Source organism: Chiloscyllium plagiosum, chromosome 47 (genome assembly GCF_004010195.1).
Source record: "Chiloscyllium plagiosum isolate BGI_BamShark_2017 chromosome 47, ASM401019v2, whole genome shotgun sequence".
Lineage (NCBI taxonomy): Eukaryota > Metazoa > Chordata > Chondrichthyes > Orectolobiformes > Hemiscylliidae > Chiloscyllium > Chiloscyllium plagiosum.
The window spans coordinates 1,048,369-1,072,931 of record NC_057756.1 but is presented as its reverse complement, the minus strand read 5'-3'; the positions used below and the strand labels follow the sequence as shown (position 1 = coordinate 1,072,931).

Sequence of the window (24,563 nt, the reverse complement as noted above, 5' to 3'; positions counted from 1 at the left end):
TGCTGAGTACATGCAATCTGACTTTGTTAATTTAACAATGAGGTTCCCTCAGAACATCCTATTTAGTTTTCAACTATCACACTCTTGTCTTTGTTTCCTTTGTATCTTCCAGATCTCAGTGCAAAATTGATTCATTCACTCCAGACATTCCTCTGCAACGGGGAGAGGTTCATCTCAGTTGATCTGGACCAAAACTCGCTGGATACGAACGTAAGCCAGGATCATCAGCAGCAGAAAATCCAGGTTGAATAATGACTGCCCAGCAGGAACAGAAGCTGCCTATCATATTCGACTACCATTTTGACCAAAGCAGACTAACTAGTCGTTATGAGTTTTGTGGGTACGAATTGAACATCACTCGAGATTTTAGCAAAAACCTTGGCATACCAGCAGTCATCTGGGAACCTGTAAGTTCACTATTTGGTATTTTACATCGAGAGTTTTTAAATCACGCAAAACGAAACCATGCTGGAGAAATCCTGTTTACTTAGTTTCAAATGCGGTGTTTTGTGTGTGTACACACCATGAACTGAACAACTGATGAAAATGAAAGAATGTCTCAATTTTTAAAAATCATTATTGTGAGAAAGATCACATGATTCTGTGATCCTGCAGTTGTTCCCAAATATACGAACACTTCTTTAACACTTCATTACATCAGACCCTGGAAAAAAATGAAAATTGAAATGCTTAATATTGGAGAGATTTGGGAGTCTGTGATCACATAGCATAACAGAAATTTTGTTAATTCTCCACGGCAGCATGATCAACATTTGTTGCCCTAATTGTCCCTGATTACTCTGATAGCCATGGTCTTGATCTGGTTAGCGACTGACTCTACCAAATTGTTCAAATATTGTTTCCTGGAAAGGGATCAGTGGTATTTGGCTAATGTGATGAAAAGAATAGGGAAGCTAGGACTTAGAAGCACGAATAGGACACAGATCCTTGCAGTAGTTCAAGAAAGTAGCTCACCATCACCTTCGTAAAGGTAATTAGTGACAAGCAATAAATACTGGTCCAGCCAGTGATACCCACGCCCCAAGTGTGAATAAGTAATAACATTAAAATCTCATCCATCATTCAATGAAATCTTGGTTGATCTGATTATGCCTGGCTCCATTTGATGTCCACACTCTACATCTCTTGATGATCACGAATAGATTTAAAGCACAACCTTGAATGAAGTTAACAAGCTGGCTTCCACCATTTACTGAGCAAGAGCATTCTACACTCCACGCCTAATTGAGAGAAACATAATTCGCCACATATCGATATGAAAAGGGACATTTTTCATTCTTCTTTACATTCTACATATTTAACCTCTTACACTAGAGGAAAGAACAAATCCTCTCCATGTCCGCCCAATCCTGGCAGCAATCTGAATGCGTTCATAAACCTCAGAAACAAAATGGCAAAGTCGCCATCCCACTACTGGACGATAAGGCAGCTTTCATGTAGGGAGAGCCGACTGGTGTTCGCTCAGCCTGGAGGTTAGCCCACCTCAGGACATGTGAAAATTTGAGAAGTAGTGTCGTTTATGGTAAAATCAGTCAATGCCAGAATTGAAACCGTGTTTTTCATGTATCCTCGTGCATTACAAACCAATTACCTGAGATAACTGACTATCTAAATATCAAGTTTCCATACCCCAAGAGGTCTTTTCTCCGATAGGCTCATAGCACCAATGAACTAACAAACCTTCCTCCTTTATAGTCATTTGGTAGTACAGAACATGTGTATTTCTGAAACAAATGCATTTTGCCAATTGTTCAACAATTGTTAAACAATTCTGAATATGTTAATAATTGTGCTAACAAATTTCAGATTATCTGTCTGGCTCATGGAATGGTGCTCTTAAATGTTGTCCTATGCATAAAAACACACAAGACATTTTCTTTTTGTAAGAGATATAGCATGAACAAAGTGCATCAGTTCCAACTCGGGAAAATATGTGACAAACATTTTTTGGTTCATTTCTGCGCTAAAACCTTGACTGATCAAAATCTAACTGTCTATTCTAGAAAGGAACAAAAAAAACTAATATATTGTTTGTGGCAACAACTTTACTAAATAGACTACTCTTGGAAACCAATCACACTCTTATACCATGAACTATAAATGTCGTTACGTTTTATTTTGGTATTTCCTGTGATCTATCATGAGGACTACAAGCCGAATATTTTGGATAAAATGCATATTTCAGAGCAATTCTGCTTTTTATCTTTCTTTCTGCTGCCACAATGATTCTGCCTTTTTGGTCGTTTCTCATTTTCTAATGTCATGTGCATTTTGTGTATTCTTGGTTCTCCATTGTATTATTTGTTAGAAACGTATTCATTACTACCTTGTACTCCATCTATATTTATGGACCTAAACCTAAAAAGTTCTACTTTTGAATCATTTCATTTCAAATCTGTTGAACCTTTAACAAACTACTTCCTGCTTGAAAGTTTATGGTTATTCATTGCCTGATTCATAGAGCCACTTTGTTTGGTTTATGCCTTTCTGCACTTTGAAACGTCCTTCGAGTGCAGCACCTTCGTTTCACTAGTCCTCCTTCTCCCTTGTTTTTTTTTTGGCTAACCGCTGCTCATCTTGTTCGTATCCGTCACTATCTTACTACTGGACAATAAGACAGCCCTCATGTAGGGGGAGCCGACTAGCTGAAGGCCGCACACTGGCTCAGTGGTCAGCACTGCTGCCTCACAATGCCAGGGATGCAGATTCAATTCCAGTCTTAGGTGATTTGCCTGTGTGGAGTTTACACATTCTATGCATTTCTTCCAGGAGCTCTGGTTTCCTTCCACAGTCCAAAAATGTGCAGGATACGTGGATTTACTATGCCAAATTGTCCATAATATCTTGGGATGTGCAGGCTAGGTGCTTGAGTCAAGAATGCTGCAGGGATAGGGTGGGGGATGCCATTCAGAGCTTTGGTGTGGACTTGTTGAGCTGAATGACCAGTTTCCATACTCTTGGGATCCTATGATAATATGGTAGTGGTTCAGCATGAAGCTTACCACACGTCAGGAGATGTGAAAGTTTGAGAAGCAGTGCCATTTGCGGTAAACTCAGTCGATGCCAGAACGGAAACTGCTTTTAATCGATCCTCATGCATTACAAACCAACTACCTGAGATAATTGAGTATCTAAGTATCAAGTTGCCATACCTGAAGAGGTTCTCTCATTTGAAAGAGATTATTGTTGGTGACCTAACCTGAGGGATTCTATGCCGCGGGCGATGAGGGAGATGCAAAAGGAGTAATCTTCATGGCAACATCATCAATACAACGCCCAATTTTGCCCTCACACTGCACCTTATTCTAGCCAACTGAGCAAACACTCACATAGTAGTGCACAATCATCTCACTTCCTCTGTAACATAATATATTGCCTCCATGTGTTGTCTCCATTTTGCATTATATGTGATGTCTAAATCACATTTCTTATCTCATATTTCGAATATAATGTCCAAAAACCAAAACTCTATTTAAAAGCCAAATAAACAAATCAGAGCTGGGAATAAATGTTTCATTTATGTGTTTCTTGATACCATTTACCAGCTTGGGCACTGATATCTTGCTTGGCCCGACTTCAGAAACGTTGGATAATGTTATACCTTTCTAGTTATCAATTTGACTGATTCTGCTGTTTCAGGGCCGTGTTCTCTGTCAATTCTTTGAGAAAGAGGATATTAACTTTACTGGAAAGAAAGTGATTGAATTGGGGGCAGGCACTGGCATCGTGGGAATTCTAGCCATCCTGCTTGGTAAGTAAAATTTTCCACATGCTTGCTTTGGGTCATGTACAGAAACATGCTGCAGGACTGCATTATCACCTTATGGCACAAAGAACAATTTTGACATTTTGTTCGAATGAATATACTCCCAATTCAGCACATGGTTAGTCAAGTTTTGTTCTGTCATTACATTCTCAGATGGCAGTGAGACTTTGGAACTCACTGTCTGAAAAGTGTTTGGCATATACGTTGAATTCGAATTGTGATAGAAATTTGGTATACAGGGAGTCAAGGGTGATGGATAAATTTGAACATGAAATTAAAAACAGAAATAGACCAGTGATGGCATTATTGGGTAGTGCGTCAGGTTTATGCAGTCGAATAGTCTGCTGTTTTGTTCCCAATGCATATGCTCATGTATCCCAAAAATAAACCATGTGAATGCTGAAACATCAAAATGACACACAAATTACTGGAGAAACTCAGCAGGTCTGGCAGCATCTACGGACAGAAATCAGAGTTAACTTCATCAGTGCAGTGATCCATCACCAAAGGATCTTTTAGATCTGTTAAGTTTCAGCAACAATTTCTGTTTTCACTTTTATACCCCTATTGTTCTCAATAGTATGAATAGGTCCAGTTTCAAAGGCAGCAATTTGAAAGCATACAATTCTTTCCAGAGAATGTCTGTATAGTATTTCAGATCAGTGGCGACGTACTGAGATTCAGGCAGAACAACTACCAGCCGAAGGCATGTGAAGCACATTGATTGTACCCCTACCCCTGTTTGAAGTTCCACCTGCTCAGGCATCTCTGAGCACGGTGATTTGGAAAATATTCACAGTTCCTCATGGGAAGAGTTTTTGTTTGCAGTTCATTTCCCAAGATTTATAAGCCACGTTCTTGATTTTCAAGTAGGATGCTTTGTTTTCTTGATTTGCAATTAGGGTGCATCATTGTCGAGGCTAGCCCTCATAGCCTATTGCTAATTGACTTTGAGGTTGTTAATGCTCTACTGTAATCCATCCTGTGTAGATGCAGACGTAGTGTGGTTTGGATGGGATCTCCAAGCGTTTGCACAGCCACCGTGGAGGAACAAACATAATATAATTCAAAGTCAGAGTGATGTTTGATTAAAGTGGAACTTCCCTGTGGTGGCGTTCTCTTCCATCTACTGTCATGGCCTTATTAATGTAGAGGCTATAGTTGAAGGGCGACGTTTTAGGAGCTTTGTTTAATTGCTGCAGTACATTTTATAGATGAAGTTCGCTGCCTCTATCACTGTGCATCCCTGTTGGAGAGAGTGAAAGTTGAAGAAAGGTGAGGTACTAATACGCTGGCTGCATTGTGCTCGATTTTGTGCAGCTTCTTAAGCCTTGTTGGAGGTGTACTCATTGGCTAGGTGCTGAGCAATCTAGCTCATGATACTGAAGTATTAATATGTGAATTGTTGCATGGCTCATGGAGCAATACGCTTGTCATTTATTTTGAGGAATAAGCAAAGATAATGCTGAAGAAACTGAACAGGTTTGTCAGCATCGTTCACTTTTTGAGTCTGATATGATTCTTCTTCAGAACTAATCTGAAGAGCACTATCATACTTGAAAGGCAAGCTCTATGTTCCTTCACAGAGCTGCGAAACCTGCTGTGTTCCTTCTATATTCTCCACGTTTTCTGTTCAGCTTTCAGCATCCACGCAATTTTTGATTTCACTGATTTTGAGGATCGGCCTTTTGATTCAAAATTAGATTTGTCACATTAAGAATACACCGAGGGAAAATGCTGGAAGGGCTCAAAGTCGAATAAGATAAGCACCTGTATGGAAATACAGGGATGCAACTCGAATGGGTAGAATAATTACTTTGTGCCGTATTACTCAGTAAAACACAGAACATGAGGAAAGCACCTACTTCCGAAACCACCTTAGAGTTTCAGTCAATTCAAACTGCGACAGGAGGGAGGGTATTCCGTGTGGAAAAAAAGTAAATGAAAATTCTCAATCAAATTCCAACCTACTTAGACAATTTGGTTCAAAGATGAACTGACACTGTTGAATGTTGATAGGGCTGATTTGCAAGGTGGCTGTGACTGAATCATTGATTGCAAACTGGTGAATTCAGTAACATAACCATAGTTCGCTCTCGTAGATGGTTTGCCCAAGGCAAGATCGATGTGGTGCTCATATTTTTTTCTGCAGTGTGTTGACTGCAACATGAAACATTTGGTCATGGATTGATCAATTATCTGTTGTTTGCTCGTGTGCAATTACGCACAGACACACCTACACAAAGTTATTATTTCCATATTGCCATCACCTTGAGTCAACTAATGTTGGTAACTACTGACGCCTCACTCTTTGTTTGGCAGGGGGAGATGTCACGTTGACCGACGAACCGATCGTTCTAAGTCAGATCCAATACAACGTCTCCAACAATATTCCAGCAGCCAGCCTACACCGTTCAGAAGTCGCTGCACTTTCCTGGGGGAAAGACAATGATCAGTTCCCTTCAGATTATGACTACATTCTTGGCTCGGACATTGTCTACAAATCCTATGAGTTCCACTTACTGATAAATACCCTGCTACACCTAAGCAACCCAAATACCATCATTTACTTTTCGACGAAAATGCGTCAGGAGATGGGAGCCATTACATTTCACGAAAACCTCATCCCACAGCATTTTAATTCCGAAATCGTTCATAGAGTCTCGGAGAAAGATATCAATGTGTACAAAATAACGAAAAAATGTTCTATCATATAATGTTACAGAGTCAGATCGGGGGTTGGGGAGCCTGGGTTGGGGATGATAAGGTGTTGCGGATGAACTTAACGGTTTGAGAAAAGGAAAATGCTATCAGAAGCCATATATACCAGTCCCTTGTGAGATGACTTAATTACTGCAGAGAGGGTGCCAGGTTCTTAATTATTCCTAACAGGTGCCATAGCCTCAGTCATGCTCCAATTCACAGTCCGTACCTTTAGATGTTGCTGTAAAATGAATGTCAATGATTGACCAGGCTCTATTCCAATGACATTGATGTATCAAGAAAAAAGTTCATTTCTGTCTGCTTCTGCTTTCTTTTCTACTCCCCACACGGCTCTTACTGTTTCTGTAGTCACAGCAGCCATTTATCCTTTTATTGTCAGCAGACAACTGTTTGAATTGGATAATGCTGAAGGTTGAGCATGTTTTGTGAACACAGCAGTCATTACTAGTTCTCAAACCAATTTTCAGAAATTATCACGATTCCAGACGCCAACAAATGGAAATTGGAATAAAGCATCACAGAGCCACAGAAATGTACAAATCGAAAGCAGGGAAGACCATTTCCAACCTAGTTTTTGTAGCACGTGGTCATAGCCAAGCATGCCTTGTGTGATGATAGTGCAGCTTCAAGAGGTGTATGTTTCCTGGTTTTCCATTTAAAGAGAGACGTTACAGCAGAGATATCGATGTGTCCATTGAATACTGTAAAGAATATAGCAGTAAGGGTTTTGTTTTAAGTTGGAACAATAGAAGCAACCTGAATGGATGTGGTCACGCTCCCACACAATCAGGAGTTTTAATTTTAGCTTTCAGAAGTAGGTAATGGGGTCTTGAAGAGGTGAAAGTTGTTTTGTTCTCTTTCAGTTGTGACTAAAAGCTGGGGGTTGTTTTCCTGCCCTGAGAATTTTATGTGAAACAACTTGTTTTCCTGAATTTGTCTTTAGCTAAGGGGATATTTATGGGATGTTGCTATCTTCGAACAATTAATTGGAAATAATTACTACATCTTTTATTTAGTTAAGTATTTCTATATAATTACAGCTAAGCCAATTCGTTTCCTTTTCCCCCATTTTTTCCACAGTGCATTCTTTCTCCAACTTCACACGGATAATAATGTCACAGATTCTTGACTGCCGTCCGAAGTAGCCAAAGACAACTCAGTTTAGCAGGAATTAGGGATTTTGACAGATACCAGCCATACCAGAAACAACACATCGCTTGTAAACCTTGAAAAAATATGATTAAAATTAACGCAAAGCCCCTCCCTCCTTTCTATAGGCTGGAAATAATAAGTGTTCGACTTAATGTTGAACAGATTATGTCCCACCAGAAACGATTTTGTGGGGGGTGGGGGCTGGGGGAGAAAGAATAGTGCATAACCCGTTGTAACCCGACAAAAAGACGTGGAGGGATCCAATACTTAATTTACATATGGTTTTCTATTCTGTTTTAAGTCCATAATAGGCATTTATGTTCAATTATCAGGCGTTCCAATTACAGACTTGCATGCAATTCGATATTGTTCATAATTGAAAATTAGTTGCTTATTTGCTTTCAAATCTCACTCAAAACGCGCAGAAAATGACAAAACAGACAGCATTATAATGCAAAGAATTTCTTGCAGGTACTGTATTTTCTTGATCAAAAGTCACAAAATCTTCTAGCAATGAAAGTAATTTCCAATGATAATACTTTAGTCTGCTTGGAGACAGTTGATCAGAAATCAAAGAACACAAAATTTGAAAATGCAACCTACTATAACCACCCACACTTGAACAGGATAGAAACGGTTTCTGTTTTTTTTTTAGAAATTAGTTTCTGTGAAAGCTGTTGGCATTCCATGTGGCATTTAATGTGGTAAATCACGGTTTTTAGCAAGAGCAATTTAAGCTTTCCAAAGGTAATCGAAAAAAAAGTTTCTTTAACAAAAAAAGATACTCTTCTGTGGGACATAGGTGTAACAAGGAAGGTCAGCATTACTTGCCTGTCCTTAATTACCCTTCCAATGTGTGGCTCACGTAGGCTTGTTCAAATGGCAGTTCAGAGTCCAATATGTTGGTGGCACGACTGCTCAGTGGTTAGCACTGATGCCTCACAGTGCCATGGACTTGGGCTCAATCCCAGCCTAGGGTGACGGTTGAGGTGGATTCTGCACAATCTACCCGTGTCTGTGTGAGTTTCCTCCCACAGTTCAAAGTTGTTTTGGTTTGGTGATTGGCCAAACTGAAATTGTCCATCGTGTTCATGGATGTCCAGGCTAGGTGGTTTAACCATAGGCTAGGTGGTTTAACCATGGGCAATGCATGGTTTATAGAGATGTCACATGGCTGCACTTTTGAGGGTCATTGCATTGCAGATTCAAAGGGCTGAATGGCATTGATCCAAACAGGAGAATCTGTGATGATAAAAAAAAAAGGTTTGTGACGTTCCTCTGATTCTAGACTCGCGTAAAACAAATTCATTTGCAAAATACATGTGATGCATAATTTACTTTTGCTTTCAGTTGCCAAAGACATCATTGCTGAAAACATCTTTCAATTCCAAAATTATTGGATAAATTCTCGGGATGCGGTGACCTAATGTAATTATCACTAGACTGTTAATCAAGAGACTTAGATAATGTTCTGGGACTTGGGTTGGGAGCTTATCATGGCAAATGGTGGAATTTGAATTCAATTTAAAAAAAGAACTGGAATTGAGAGTCTCATGATTGTTATGAATGTGCAGAGATGTACTGTACCTTTAAGAGAGTTTAAAAGCTAGCAAGGACTGATAAAGCACAGAGACTCCTGAACAAGATAATAATGTAATACTTGGTTGAAACAAATATCAGCAGCTAAGTTGCTATGAAACAAAAACAAATTCAATTTGGCTAATCAGAGTAAATTATGCTCCAAGGTACTAAAATCTAATCAAATTTGAATTTTGTACTTTGATGATATCAAACCAATGAAACAATCCGATGTGTTGATATATAAAACTGGAAATGTTTGAACAGTTTGTTGCCAAAGTTCAACAAATGTAGACTGCAAGCTGAACAGCTCTCTGCAATGTACCTGTTTATGGGAAGTCTGCACAGCAGAACATCGAGGCTGACCTGGCCAGAATTTGCAAAGGAAAATTGGCAAAGCTGACTGGTTTTGAAACGATTTTTTTTCGGTCTTAATCGGGATTTTTATCAGATTAGTACAGAGGAACCGCGATTATCTGAATACTAATTATCCGAAAATCAGTTTATCTGAAGGAGATCTCGACACCCGACAGAAACATTACATCAAAGATGTGTGTCCAATACTGATCGTGTCTTTTGTTTACAGTGATTAAATGTGCTGCTGTGAACAGTCCTGGACTGATATGAGTGCAGGCATCGTCTCTAAATGACTGACATGCCACCCTCCGCCTCTCTTCCACACTTTCACTGGAGTTCTACACAGGCGTGCACCCTAAACACCCCCTTCCCCAGATAATCTCTCTAACATCTTCCTCTACAAGGCAAATGTAGAACCTGTCAAAAAGTTGCAGCAAAACGTTGTGTTTGTGCGTGTGTGCGCCCGTGCGCGCGCATGCACATGCTATTTGGAGACTCACCTCCCCAAAAAGCAGTAGCAGCAGCAGCAGTCTTGCTGTTAGTGTCCAGTCTGACTACCCCAGAGAGGGGTTGGAGGCGGAAGGGGGTGGAGGTGGAGATGGAGGAAGCAGACTTAATAGAAAACTCCGAGCCCCAGAGGAAAGAAAATCAATTAACCAAATAATCAATTATCTGAACGAAATAGTGCCCGCCCATCTCGTTTGGATAGTTGAGGTTCCTCTGTATTTTGGATTTGGAGGTAACAGCTGGGTTTCAGAGAAAAGAGTTGTTAATAGTTGTTGGTTTTAATGGTATCTGTTGGACTTAAAGAATAAAACAGTTAATTTTTTCCTTAAATAGTGACTTCTGGGATTGTTCTTTGCCTCTTAAAGTTTAACAGATTGCAGCACAGGGTGAATCTTTTCTGTGTTGCTCGTTTAAATTAGCAAACGGGTTTAACCCGTGTCATAAAGTGATGACAATGAAACCCTGTCGATTATTGGAAAGCACCATCCTGTACACTAGTGCCTTCTAGGAAAGGAAACTGTCATGTGACTGGCCTACATACGACTCCACACTCGCAGCAATGTGGTTGTATCTTAAATACCGTCTGAGCATTTAAAATAAACAATAAATGTTGTTTAGCCAGCATCGCCTTCAATCCATGAATGAACAATGGGAAAAAAAAATACTTCATCCAATGTTCTTTAGAGCATGAGCCCAGCCACATTTTGACAAACCATTTGTCAGAGAAACACATGATCTATAACCACATTTCTTTCACTGCTGCATGGTTCGTGCTTTCATGTTTGAACAACAAACGAAAACAGATTCACAGCAATTACTTGACCTGAACTACTTTCTGAAATTGTAAAGGAAGCTTCTCAGCTTAAGTGCTATTAGGAATTGATAGCTCACATTTGGAGTTGTAAAATAACTTTTACTTCCAGTTGAAAAAGAAACAAATACACTTTGATCAGGTGGGCAGCATGGGGGCACAGTGGTTAGCAGTGCTGCCTCACAGTTCCAAGGACCTGGGTTTAATTCCAGACTTGGGGGACTGTGCGTCTGGATTTCTTCTGGGCACTCCAGTTTCCTTTCACAGTCCAAAAATGTGCAAAAGCAGGTGGATTGGCCATGCTAAATTGCGCATACTATCTAGGAATATGCAGCCTTAACCATGAGGAATGAAGGATTAAAGAGATAGGGTAGGGTTTTAGGCCTGGGGAAACATGCTGTTTGGCATTTGGTGTAAACTCGATAGGCCAAATGGCCTACAAAGTATTAGCTTTACCACACTTGGTCACAAGTATAAAGAAAATGTTTTCAACATTCAAAAGAAAATCCAATAACAGCATTGAATTCTTTGGTATTGTTGCTGTCGGTGTCTTCTAATGTCTGATTCGTCCTATACCCAGTTCTGAGTTTGATAATATCAAGACGGAAACAAAAAATTTAAAAGAGTGTCTTTGTGGTCAATCTTCCCCAACTGAGGAAATTGTTTAAAAAGTGGATCACTTTCAATCATGGAAATGTACTTTGGTGGATCCTAAACTGTCTCTTATTTTAAATTATGCCTGTTGCACCATTATGCATTTACCTGCAATTCACCCCAGCCAGATGTGTCCCACCTAAATGGATTGGTCCCCATTCCTTCCTAGTTAATTGGTCAGACCCTCGTATAATTATAGCCATTGCCACAAATAAACGAAACATTGTGATACTGCAGGCACTGTGAAAAAATGCCCCGCAAATCACAGCTGATTCACCGAATCCAGTTAAATTCCCAGGAGTGCATCCAGTAATGGTTCATTCGTCAAGAAGTGGAAATATATTGTTCCAGCCACTTGATAAATCGAAGTATTTCTCTGTCATTTATATCGTGGCTGTCTTGTGTATAATTTACTGATCCACAACAAAACCGGAATATGTAAAAAAAAAGCCCATTATTTTTTCAACCTCCTTTGTTTATTTGGCATCTGGAACTTTCTTACAAATTCATGCCACTGACAAAGAAAAGGCATGCAGCCAATGAAATGATAGATTGATTTTGTCTTTTTTTGTGATCTATGTGCTCGATTATATCCTTGATATCTCCAGGGAATCATTTACTTTCAGAAATGCAGAGTTCTCCTTAATCAACATTGCAATTCCATTATCATGAATTAAGTTTATTTAATTCCTTCTCTTTCATAACACTTTGCATTCTGGGAAATGTTTGAGCTAGGTCCTTCCTTTTTTGTGAGCCTAGTTTCCTCATTGCTACAATACTATATTTTGGATACAGGAAGAAGTAAATATCAGGTCGAAGTAGCCTCATCAGATCATTGGGCTGCTGTCAAATAAGAAACAAACTCCTGCTGATGGGGTTGTCATACGTATCAACACATCTTAGGTGAATGGAGAAGCTGAGCAAGGAGAACACTTCATGGTAACCTAACTGAATGTGGAAATTGGACGCTAGCTGTTGGCATTACTCTGCATGCAAGCCAGATGCCAGTTCAGTTGTCTGGACCACTGTCATGCAATGTATATGGTTGTATACGCCTGCAGTTACCAAATCTTATTTGCCATTCTGGGTGATTAACTTGCATTCTAAGTAAACAGAATTTAGATCTCACATTCTCCCTTTTATTTAGACCTCAGGTTTTTTTTAACATTCCCTAATCTAGTTCCATCGAACCCAATCTGTTTTCTTCATTCTTATCTCCTGGTTTCACACTTCTGGCAAGTTAATTTAAATCGGCCCAATATCATTAGCAATGCACCTGAAAAAGATTTTTACTTGTTTCTATTAGTATGATCTTGACAAGAACAATCTACTCCCAGAACTGCGTCAATATCCTAGGAATCCAAACCTTTGTTAGTGCGATGTTCTACTGTGTAATATAGTATTACATGTTGCATTGTAGTGTATGCTATTACAGAGGTATAGGAGAAAGAGAGAACTGCATGATTACAGAGATATAAAGGAGCTGAGACACATGCTGTGGTGTCATTGCATGTATTCTGCTATGGTTAACCTCTGTGCTTCTACAGGATCTTGATTTGCGTATGTTGTTGCAGTGGAGTCAGTCGTGGTGAAGTGTGGTGAGGGGCATTAAGCACGGCACATTATGAATCTGCAGAGTGTTATGCCGTGGTGAAATGCACTGCAGCATTGGGTAATGCAGCATTATGTGAGGTGTTCAAGTATAATGTGAGTTATTCGGATGGAGTGTGGTGAAGTTACTTATGGTATCTCATTATGCGTGGTGTTGAAAACTGTGTTGTGATTTATTCTGGTGCAAGTCATATAACGTGACACTGCGTGGTGTATCAGTGGAGTTTGCTGCCTTCTGCAGTGCAGTTTACAACGGTGCAATGTGATGCAATGTGTGATTTGGAGCAGTTAGGAACGCCACCTTAGTTTGCCATCCTTATGGTTATCAGAAGATACAGATATATGAAATGCTAATGTCTTTACTGATTATTTCATCCACTGGGGCAAACCAGCATACTAGTATGCTATACATCATGGCTGTATCAGGGCAAATCAGGAACATAGCCAAAATGGTGGTCTCCATCTATTTTGCCATTGGACCCACATCCTGAGGTCATAGGTTTAGGGTGAGAGGAGAAAGATATAAAAGAGACCTAAGGGGGGGAACGTTTTCACGCAGAGGGTGATAAGTGCATGGAATGAGCTACCAGAGGAAGTGGTGGTATAATTGCAACATTTAAAATACATTTGGATGCGTATATGAATAGGAAGGGTTTGGAAGGATATGGGTCGGGTGCTGGCAGGTGGTACTAGATTGGGTTGGGATATCTGAGCGGCATGGACAGGTTGGAGTGAAGGGTCTATTTCTGTGCTGTACAACTCTGTGACTCTATGACAATTGCTCTTATTAAAGTTTTCTTATCCAAAGAAAATCTTCACGTTTGGCAGCTTTTGGAGAGATAATTCAATGGATTGATGTTGGGTAAATAAAGTGAAAGCACCAGGATTCATTACTGAGCTCATTTCAGACGTATTTTATTATTCATCACTTCAAAAAGAAGCGTGAATGGGCGTTTCATCACGTTCTTGAACTGCTCTCTGAACTTTGTCTGAGTCACTCCATAAATAAAGGTATTTGTACAGCAACTTAAACTGCGAAATATATATCCAACTTGCTCAAAGACGTATAAAGAGTCATTATCCTTGGGGCCACTGGTTTTAGCAATGATATAGTAGAAGAATTGCAGGACATATAAAAGCCACAAAAGTATGAAACTCCCTGATACAGCGAAGAGCAAAATTATAGACTTTTTTCGGCTCTCCATTTCTGGATCATTGTGATTACAACCCTTGCTTTGCCCTCTCAGTCCCTTCCGGATTTGATTTGCCACCAGAATATGCCTGACTGTCAGAGCATTGAGCAACATAATGATAGCAAATGGAAGCAGCGGTGTTAATATCGTGTCAAGCCAGTCAAATACGAACCAAGCAGCATCAGTGTAAAAGCTTGACTTTATATCACAGAACCATTGTACGTTGTTTATTATCTCCTTTGGTTTGTATGTGAAATAAAAGGGAACGTTTTTTAAACAAAGCAGACTGCAGATTGCAGCAATTACCATTGCTGCATTCTTATTTGTACAGTACTTTGCTTTCAGCTTCTGGTAACAAATGGCAATAAAACGATCAAAAGAGAAAGCAACGGTTAACCAGACAGAGTTATCTATTGATGACCGACGCAGGACTTTAATAATACTGCACACAACTGTTATTTGAAGGAAAGAACCAGGGAAATAATAAGAAGTAATCCGCTTTAGTATAACCTCTGTGATAATGACGAGTTGATCAGCAACTGCCATGGCCACCAGATAGCGAGTGATACAGGCTGAAAGACCACACTTTCCTTGGGATAGGATTATAATCGCCAACAAATTAACTGAAAGAAGACAAAATGCTCTGGAAATTAATCATCATTGACAAAATAGCTTCCATAATTGAATGCAAACAAGTTATATGCGAGTTTGAAATGTCCAAGTAGTCACAGGTAATTTTAACCATGCTGTAGTTTATCTCTGTTCAATTTAAGTGCAATATCTAAGTTATCTATGGCTGACTGTGCATATGATAGATGTAATTAAATGTTTAAGGACGTTACCTTATGTTAAGCCACTGAACACAAAAAGAAACTGTGGATATTCAAAGCATTCCAATTTCCTTAACCTACTCCTTGCACAATTACACAATGATAAATTCTCACAGTAATGCTTGGGATGAACAATTGTTTATGTCAAATGCAGTGTTTGGAGTGTTAAAGTCCACTGAGAAAATGCAGCAGTATGTACCTATCACAATTTTTCTCCAAACAAATATAAGAATTGTGACCCATATTCAGAACAATTGGTATGGTGTTGTTAGACAGATAAAATGAAACAAACATAGAGCCAGAGTGACCTGACAACAACTAATTTCTCTGCATTCACAGATATTTTGGTTACAGGTGTTTAGTACTTCCAAAAACATCTTTAGCTAAAACACAGCCATATGGCTTAGCCTTATTAGCGTTTTGAAACTGAATAATACTTACTGTACAATGTATATGGTGAATTTAGAAGAATCCACATATAGTATTCATATAACATATGCAACTGTTTGCAATGATCTCAGTTGGAATATTAATAAATAATGCCTTTACTGGGAAAAAAAACAGTTCACCCGCTCAGGTGTAGAACTAGCTAATAGAATAGATAACCAATTCTTACCAGGAATACCAATGAGAGCAAGAACCAGGTAATATATTTTTCTGAAGCTGCGAAATATATCAATCATTTTTGCAAGCACTGGGATTATATAGTCCCAAAGGTAATCTGTCTGAATTAAGTGCTATGATTCTACATTTTAGGAGGCATTAATTTATACACTCTGCAATCTCCATTGGGACTGCCAGGTTGGAACATGATTCAAATTATTTTTAGGTCTTTGAATAAGCAGGTAATGACAACTACTTGCAACCAGTTTTGTGTTGAAATATATGTAAATGACAATGCCAAGATTGAAGAGACCAAGTGAAACAGCGTTGATAGTATTTTCTAAGTAAAATTTAAAACAAAAGAAGGAGCATTGTCTTGGCATGTGTGTATTTATATTCAAATGCTAAAGTGTTCATCTATACATCTTATGTCAACATTGTGATGGCTTGGACTTTGTTGTGGTTATTGAAAGCAATATCGCAAAACATGACCAACAACAATTATGCATCTAAATCAAAGTAGTATTTGAGTCAAAATTCAAACAATAATGTTATTGATCGAATACCCTATTCAAAACAAATCCAATTTCGTCAGTCTGCTTGAAACTACATACACAGTTCAAACTGGCATCACATATCAAGCAAATTTTAAATTTCTTTCACAGACTGCGTGTATTGCTGATCAGAGCAACATTTTTGCCAATCCCTACTTATCCCAATGAAGGTGGTGGCGGGTTGTATTCTTGAAATTCTGCTGTCCTAGGAATGCAGGCAGTTGTCATTATCCTGGTGAAAAAGGGAAATCCTGATTTTTTTTGTCTCGGGATAGTGGTAGAATGGCAATGTATTTCTAAGTCAGAAGAGTGTATGGCTTGGATGACAGCTTGCAGTTCTTGGCATATCTTTTCATCTGCAACTAGTGTCCTTTTACGTGGTAGAAATAATAAGTATCAAATATTCTGCTGAAATAGCCTTGGTCGGCTATTTACCTTTAAGAAACATGCTCATGGTTCTGTTCTTTCCAAATACCAGACTAGCTCCCTCTATGTTTTTACATCATCTTCCACCATGCTGACTCACTGAAAATTTATGGAAATCATTGATTGTCATAAAACTGATATGCATCACCATTGCTCTTTAGGGTAGAAGATCTGCCATTCTTACATCTGGCCTATGCATGCCTACAGCCCCACAGTAATGTGAATATTTCTTAAGGTATCTCTGAATCAACCTGCACCTCGCCCAGTTCAAGGGGAAATGATGTCCTAAGACTCAGACCATGTCCTGGGAACATTTGGTCGATTCCTGCTGTGGCAGATGGTGGAGTTTGAATTTAGCAAAAGTCTGGACGTGAATCTAATGATGACCATGAATCCATTATTGATTGTTGGGAAATCCATCTGCTTTACCAATGTCCTTCAGGGAAGGAAACTGCCACTCTCAGCTGATTTGGCCTATTTGTGACTCCAGACCCACAGCAATGTGGTTGACTCTTAACTGCCCTCTGGATAATTAGAGATGGACAATAAATACTGGCCTAGCCAGTGATGCTCTCATCCCATGCATGAATAAAGAAAAAACAATAAGGAGGGAAGATGATTGCGACTTTGCAAGTGACATTCACATTCTGTGAAAGGATAAAAGGAAAACAAAGTCATGAGAATCTGCAAGATGAGCACATCATCTTTCAAATATGCACTCGAAAGCCGACATGGTTTTTGATAGCAACTGTTGACTTCAAGATGTTCTGGGCATATAAATCTGCACCAACTATTTCTCAGATTTTTGATTAGTGGTGCTGGAAAAGCTCAGCAGTTCAGGCAGCATCCGAGGAGCAGTAAAATCGACGTTTCGGGCAAAAACCCTTCATCAGGAATACAAGCAGAGTGCCTGAAGGGTGGAGAGATAAATAAGAGAGTGGGGGTGGGGAGAGAGTAGCATAGAGTACAATAGGTGAGTGGGGTGGGGATGAAGGTGATAGGTCAGAGAGGAGGGTGGAGTGGTGCGCATCAATCAACCACACTGCCCTGTGGCCCAAAATTTCAACTCCCCCTCCCACTCTGCCAAGGAAATGGTGGTCCTGGGCCTCCTCCACCGCTGCTCCCTCACGACCCGACGCCTGGAGGAAGAATGCCTCATCTTCCACCTCAGAACACTTCAACACCAGGGCATCAATGTGGACTTCAATAGTTTCCTCATTTCCCCTTGCCCCACCTCACCCCAGTTCCAAACTTGCAGCTCGGCACTGTCCCCCCATGACTTGTCCTTCCTGCCTACCTTCTTTTCCACCTATCTACTCCACCATCCTCTCTGACCTATCACCTTCATCCCACTCTCCATCCACCCACTGCTCCTCGGATGCTGCCTGAACTGCTGTGCTTTTCCAGCACCACTAATCCAGAATCTGGTTTCCAGCATCTGCAGTCATTGTTTTTAACTATTTCTCAGATTTTGTCTCATTTCCTCGGCCTTTGTGATTTATTTTTGCTTTTGGGTGACAATTCACCATTGGTCTCCCATTCATATCTCCTCAAAGCAGCACACTTATTCTTGTGCCATTTTCATTTCCATTGGTACGGCATTCTAGACGAAATTACCACCAACATTCTCCAGTATTTCCGCTATTACCAAAAATCTGGAGTTCTCTGGAGTTCAATCCCATCCTCAAACATCTCTTTAACTCTCGTAAATGCAGTAACATTTCTGTCTCTCCCCATTTCTATCTCTCTCCAGTTCTGATGTAAGTTTATTTGTATATAAGTTTATGCGCTGAGCTGGAAGATTTGTTTGTTACCATCCGAGGTAAAATCATCAGTGAGCCTCCGACATTTTCTATTTATGTGTTTGGGTTTCCGCGTTTTCGTGATGTCATTTCCTGTGTTGGTGATGTTTATTTATGTGATTTAATCACGTGGCATTATACTCCGGAACAATTCAAATCACGTACTGTTCGGATTGATAGACGACATGGGTTTTTTTTTTCAATCATTTCACATGTTCCTAACTGAGGTACACTTATATGAAGTCTATATTAGAGTGGTGCTGGAAAAGCACAGCATGTCATACAGCATCCAAGGAGCAGGAAAATCGACGTTTCGGGCAAAAGCCTTCATCAGGAATGAAGGCAGGGAGCCTCCGAGGTGGAGAGATAAATGGGAGGGGGATTGGACTGAGGAGAAGGTAGCCAAGAGTACAATAGGTGGATGGATGTGGGGATGAAGGTGACAGGTCAGAGAGGAGGGTGGAGCGAATAGGTGGGAAGGAAGATTGGCGGGTCGGACAGGTCATGAGGATGGTGCTGAGCTGGAAGTTTGGAACTGGGGTAAAGTGGGCCAAGGGGAAATGAGTAAGGACAGTAGTTTTCCTTCCTAAATATTTTATTTTAAACGACAGTGCGCCTCTGTCTCGTGTTCAATATTAGTGGGATAGTTTTGTTGAAAGTTCCATATTAACTGCATTTGAATTCTAATATTTGGGGGCAAGGATTAGAGTTCATTTCCACATATCACTAGTTAGGAATGCTGATCCTTTAAGATTATCTGTTTCATTACAATCCAAGGACACTTGGCAATTCCAAAAAGTAAGTTTTCAGGTATAGGATTGGAAGTCATTGCATAGAAATATTCGAGCTACAATAACATAAAAATGAAATTGGGTTAAGCAGTGCCGGCTAGTTGCTCAATCACTGGGGAGGTGTGAGAGGAGGTTGGTCTGGTTAACTGTGCCAACGGCAATTGAAAATATGAGAAGCGACATTTTTGTTTTGTCACAGACACGTAGGTTGTGACTTGTGACATTCCTAGGTGTTAGTCTGGAACTGTCACTGCGCAGAAATGTAATCAGACATTGTAGTCAAATATGGAATACTTGGAATGATGGATCCAATTTGGGATGTAGAAGTTTCCAGCCACAAGAATGGAAAGGGTGCTTATATGTGATACATTCTTTTTTTAAAATAAAATCTTTCTGAACCTTCTGATTTAAACACCATCCAAGTGCCATTTCGATAAACCTAGATTACACTCCCTCCAAAATCAATTTTTTTATAACATATTTCTCCAGAAGTGCTTATAGTACTCTAGGCGATTGTTTTAGTTTACGTTAAGCTACACAGGTTTGGAGCAAATGTCATGATGGGCATTCTCCCTTGGAACTTCATAGAATCCCTACAGTGTGTAAGCAGGCCATTTGGCCCAACAAGTCCACCCGCCCCCTCGAAGAGTAACCCAGTCAGACACATTCCCCTAACTAATGCAGCTGGACACTATGGGCAATTTAGCACAGCCAAACTGCACATCTTTGGATTGAGGGAGGAAACCGGATCACCCAGAAGAAACCCACGCAGACACGAGGAAAACGTATCAACTCCACGGAGACAGTCAACTGAGCCCGGGATCAAACCCAGGTCCCTTGCGCTTTGAGGCTGCAGTGCTAACCACGGAGCCACCATTCCGCCCTTGAGTCTTAAATTCTCCCTTTGCCTTTCTGTTTATTTTTTGTATCTGTGCACAGCAAGCTACCAGTCCATATCAATGGACTTCTACCTCATTTTGAACCTCTATACTTCTCACCTTTGCACTATTTGAAATTAATCCTGATCCATCATTTTGAGTCCAAAAATGATCATTGTGATTTGGTCATACAAATGTCATTTGATTGTGTGTGACAACACTTCTGGAAATAATACAAAACATGTCCAATACAAATGATTTCAAGCACACCTCAACTAGACGAATCCTTTATAAGAAATCACTCCCAAACATCTAGATTTGCACCTCATTTCTTACGTTTTTGTGGAAATTCTGTTCACATAATGAAGAAACCCACTCTAATACCTCAGAAAGCCTGACTCAGAAGGAGCATCATTTATTGTTGAACACCAAAATTAAACCAGTAGAACTATCCTGGGTCCGATTTATTTTCTTTATATCCAGAAGTCCTCTTACACACAACTGAAAACTTCTTTTTTTAAATCATCAAATCACAGCAACCACCTTTTTTTTCGTTCCTTATGTACTAACTGCCATCAATAAATTGCCCATGTAGTCAATTAAATAATTACATCAAAACCCATTAAAGGCAATGAAAATGGTCAACACTTCGGGAGAGGAGCTTGGTCTGTATTTTTTTTAACTGTTATTATATCCCAATGTGTTGCTGCATAAAACCAAATGACTTCCTCAACACCAAATCAAGGTGACTTTTTTCTTTGTTTAAACTATTAACTGCGACAATAAAAAAAAGATGCATGCTGGCAACTAGACATGTACCAGATAAAGTATTTTGTGGGCAACACAAACTAGCAAAAGTGAGGGCAGGTCTGGTCAGGTAAGAGGACAGAAAGGGGGAGGTGCTGGGTGTTTTTTTTTTGGTTTAATCTATTTTTGGAATTATCTGTTCGGAGATGTAATTACACACTTCTGGAGCAGGTGTGTCTTAAATCCAGGTCTCTTGGTCCAGGAGTAGGGAACACTACCACTGAGCCCGCAATAGCACTCTGGGTCTGCTTTATAAAGGGAGTAGATGATGAGCGCCATTTCAGCAGGCTATTGCCTGTTATCAAGGCAATTCATACTGAAGCAGCAGCACAAAGAAATTAGCTAATGATTCCACCGTTCAGATTAGCAGACATTTATGGCACAGCAGAACTTGACATCTCTGGTGCTGTGCTGAAACAAGTCACCTTCCAGCCCAATCACACTTTACAGTTGTCTTTGTGACCTTTTTCCATGTATGGTCCATGATGTCTCGGATCATATCTTTGGCGTCCTGAAGAGAGAGGGTGACCAGCCCCAAGTCGTGGTCCATGTAGGTACCAACAACATAGGTAGAAAGAGGGATAGGAATGTAAGGAAGAATTTCAGGGAGCTAGGGTGGAAGCTGAGAGCTAGAACATACAGAGTTGCTATCTTTGGTTTGTCACCCGTGCCACATTATAGCAAGGCAAGGAATAGGGAGAGATATCAGCTGAACACATGGCTGCAAGAATGCTGCAGGAGGGAGGGTTTCATGTACTTGGACAATTGGGGCTCATTCTGAGGAAGATGGGACCTGTATAAACAGGACGGCCTTCACTTGAACCAGATGGGTACTAATATCCTGCGTGGGAAATTTGCTGGTGCTATTTGAATAAGTTTAAACGAGCTTAGCAGGGGGATGGGAACACGAGTAGTAGGTGTGGTGCACAGGAGGATGAGAGTAGGGAGGACAGGAATGGAATTTCACGGTCACAGGAATGTACTGGCTGACAGCAAGGGGGTTTGAAGTGTATCTACTCAACACCAGAGGTATCCGAAATAAGCTTGCAGATAGGTACCTGGGACATCAATGTTGTGGCTATTTTGGAGACATGGATAGAATAGGGTGAGGAATGGATGTTGCAGGTTCCAGGGTTAAGATCTTTCATTAAGAACAGGCAAGGCATTAAAAGAGGGGGAGGGGGGTATGGTCTTGTTAGTCAAGGATAACATAACGGTGGCTGAAAGAACTTTTGATGAGGACTCATCTACTGAGGTAGTGTGGACTGAGGTTAGAAGCAGGAGAGGAGAGGTCACACCGCTTGAAGTGTTTTTATAGGCCTCTGCAGAGTTCCAGGGAGGTGGAAAACAGGATTTGCAAAATTATTCTGGGCAGGAATGAAAGGAACAGTGTTCATTATGGGGGACTTAAACTTCCCCAATATTGACTGGAAATGCTATAACTCTAGTACATCCGATGGATCGGTTTTTGTCCAACATGCACAGGAGGTTTTCCTGACACAGTGTGTCGAAGGGCCGACAAGAGGGGAGGCCACACTCGATCTGGTGCTTGGTAATGAACCAGGCCAGGTGTTTGGTTTAGTTGTAGGTGAGCACTTCAAAGAGAGTGTCCATAATTCAGTTACATTTAGTTTAGCGATGGAAAGGGATAGGTACATGCCACAAGTCAAGAGTTATCGATGGGGCAAGGGCACGTATAACGCAATTAGGCAAGAATTAGGATGTATAGATGGGGTAGCAAAATGCAGGGGATGCAGGTAATGGAAATATGGAGCTGATTTAAGGAACATACTGTGAGTCCTTGTCAGGCAGGGAGGAAGTGATAAGGTAAGGGAATCTTGGTTTACTATAGAAATTGCATCTCTTGTTAAATGGAAGAAGGAGGCTTATATGTTGATGGGACAAGATGGTTCAGATGAGGTGATGGAGACTTACAGATCAACTTGGAAAGATTTAAAGAACGAGTTAGGAAGAGCAAAGAGAGGACATGAGCAGTCATTAGCAAATAGAATAAAGGAGAACCCTAAAGCTTTCTCTAGGTCTGTGAGGAATAGAAGAATGACTAGGCTAGGAATAGGGCCAGTCAAAGACAGAAGTGGGCAGTTGAGTGTGGACCCTATAGAGATCAGAGAGAAGGCCTATCATTTCTCATCGGTTTTCACTCAGGAAAAGGAGAATATTGTAGAGGAGAAGAATGAGATCCAAGATGTTAGACAAGAAAGGATCGAGGTTCATTACGAAGAGGTGTTTTTTAATTCTAGAAAGAATGACAGTAGACAGGCCCCTGGGCCGGATGGGATTTATCCGAAGATTCTCTGGGAAGCTAGGGAGGGGATAGCAGAGCCTTTGGCTTTGGTATTTGAGTCGTCGTTGTCTACATGTTTAGTACAAGAGGACTGAAGGATTGCAAATGTGCCCTTATTCAAGAAGGGCAGTAGAGATGACCAAGGTAATTATAGACCAGTGAGCCTCACTTCTGTTGTACGAAAGGTTTTGTAAAGGATTATAAGAGATAAGATTTATAATCATCTAGCAAGTAACAATTTGATTTTGGGTAGTCAACATGATTTTGTCAAGGGCAGTTCATGTCTCACAAACCTCATTGAGTTTTTTGAGAAGGTGACCAAGCATGTAGATGAGGGTGGGGTAGTTGACATGGTATATGTGGACTTCAGTAAAGCCTTTGACAAGGTTCCATATGATAGGTTATTGGAGAAAATGTAGAGGCATGGGATTGAGGGTGATTTAGCAGTTTGGATGAGAAACTGGCTTTCTGAAAGAAGGCAGCGAGTGGTGGTTGATGGAAAATATTCAGCCTGGAGTCTGGTTACAAGTGGTGTGCCACAAGGATCTGTTTTGGGACCACTGCTGTTTGTCATTTTTATAAATGACTTAGATGCAGGCAATAGGTGGATGGATTAGTAAATTTGCAGATGACACTAAAGTCGGTGGAATAGTGGACAGTTTGGAAGAATGTTACAAGTTGCGGGAGATTTAGATAAACTGCAGAATTGGACCGACAGGTGGCAAATTGAGTTAAATGCAACTAAATGTGAGGTGGTGCATGTAGGGAAGAATAACAGGAAGTCAGAGTACTGGGTCAATGGAAAGATTCTTGGTAGTGTGGATGTGCAGAGGTATCTTGGTGTCTGTGTACACAGATCCCTGAAGTTGCCACCCAGGTTGATAGTGCTGTTAAGAAGGCATACGGTGTGTTAGGTTTCATTGGTAAAGGGATTGAGTTCCGGAGCCGCAATATCATGCTGGAACTATACAAAATGCTGGTGTGGCTGCACTTGGAATATTGTGTGCAGTTCTGGTTGCTGTATTTCGGGAAGGATGTGAAAACATTGGAAAAGGTGCAGAGGAGATTTACCAGGATGTTGCCTGGTCTGGAGGGAAGGTCTTATGAGGAAAGGCTGAGAGACTTGGGTCTGTTCTCATTGGAAAGAAGGAGGCTAAGAGGGGATTTGATAGAGACATACAAGATGATCAGAG

At 40.4% G+C, this 24,563-nt stretch overlaps 2 protein-coding genes across 2 annotated transcripts; one reads left to right on the top strand and one right to left on the bottom strand.

Moving 5' to 3' along the window:
* The first annotated feature begins 251 nt into the window (after window positions 1-251).
* Window positions 252-6,504, top strand: LOC122544229 (EEF1A lysine methyltransferase 3-like). The gene is made up of 3 exons (XM_043683307.1): window positions 252-407; window positions 3,661-3,772; window positions 6,110-6,504. Exons 1-3 carry the CDS (start codon window positions 252-254, stop codon window positions 6,502-6,504), a joined length of 663 nt encoding a protein of 220 aa, XP_043539242.1.
* Window positions 6,505-14,080: 7,576 nt separating this feature from the next.
* Window positions 14,081-14,920, bottom strand: LOC122544228 (probable G-protein coupled receptor 139). The gene has a single exon (XM_043683306.1). The coding sequence runs from the start codon at window positions 14,918-14,920 to the stop codon at window positions 14,081-14,083; it is 840 nt and encodes a 279-aa protein (XP_043539241.1).
* Between the last annotated feature and the right edge of the window lie 9,643 nt (window positions 14,921-24,563).

Coding starts and splice junctions, on each gene's coding strand:
- LOC122544228 (XM_043683306.1), bottom strand. CDS start 14,920: ATGGCAGTTGCTGATCAACTCGTCATTATCACAGAGGTTATACTAAAG.
- LOC122544229 (XM_043683307.1), top strand. CDS start 252: ATGACTGCCCAGCAGGAACAGAAGCTGCCTATCATATTCGACTACCAT. Junction 408..3,660: donor CAGCAGTCATCTGGGAACCT/GTAAGTTCACTA, acceptor CTGCTGTTTCAG/GGCCGTGTTCTCTGTCAATT. Junction 3,773..6,109: donor AATTCTAGCCATCCTGCTTG/GTAAGTAAAATT, acceptor TTTGTTTGGCAG/GGGGAGATGTCACGTTGACC.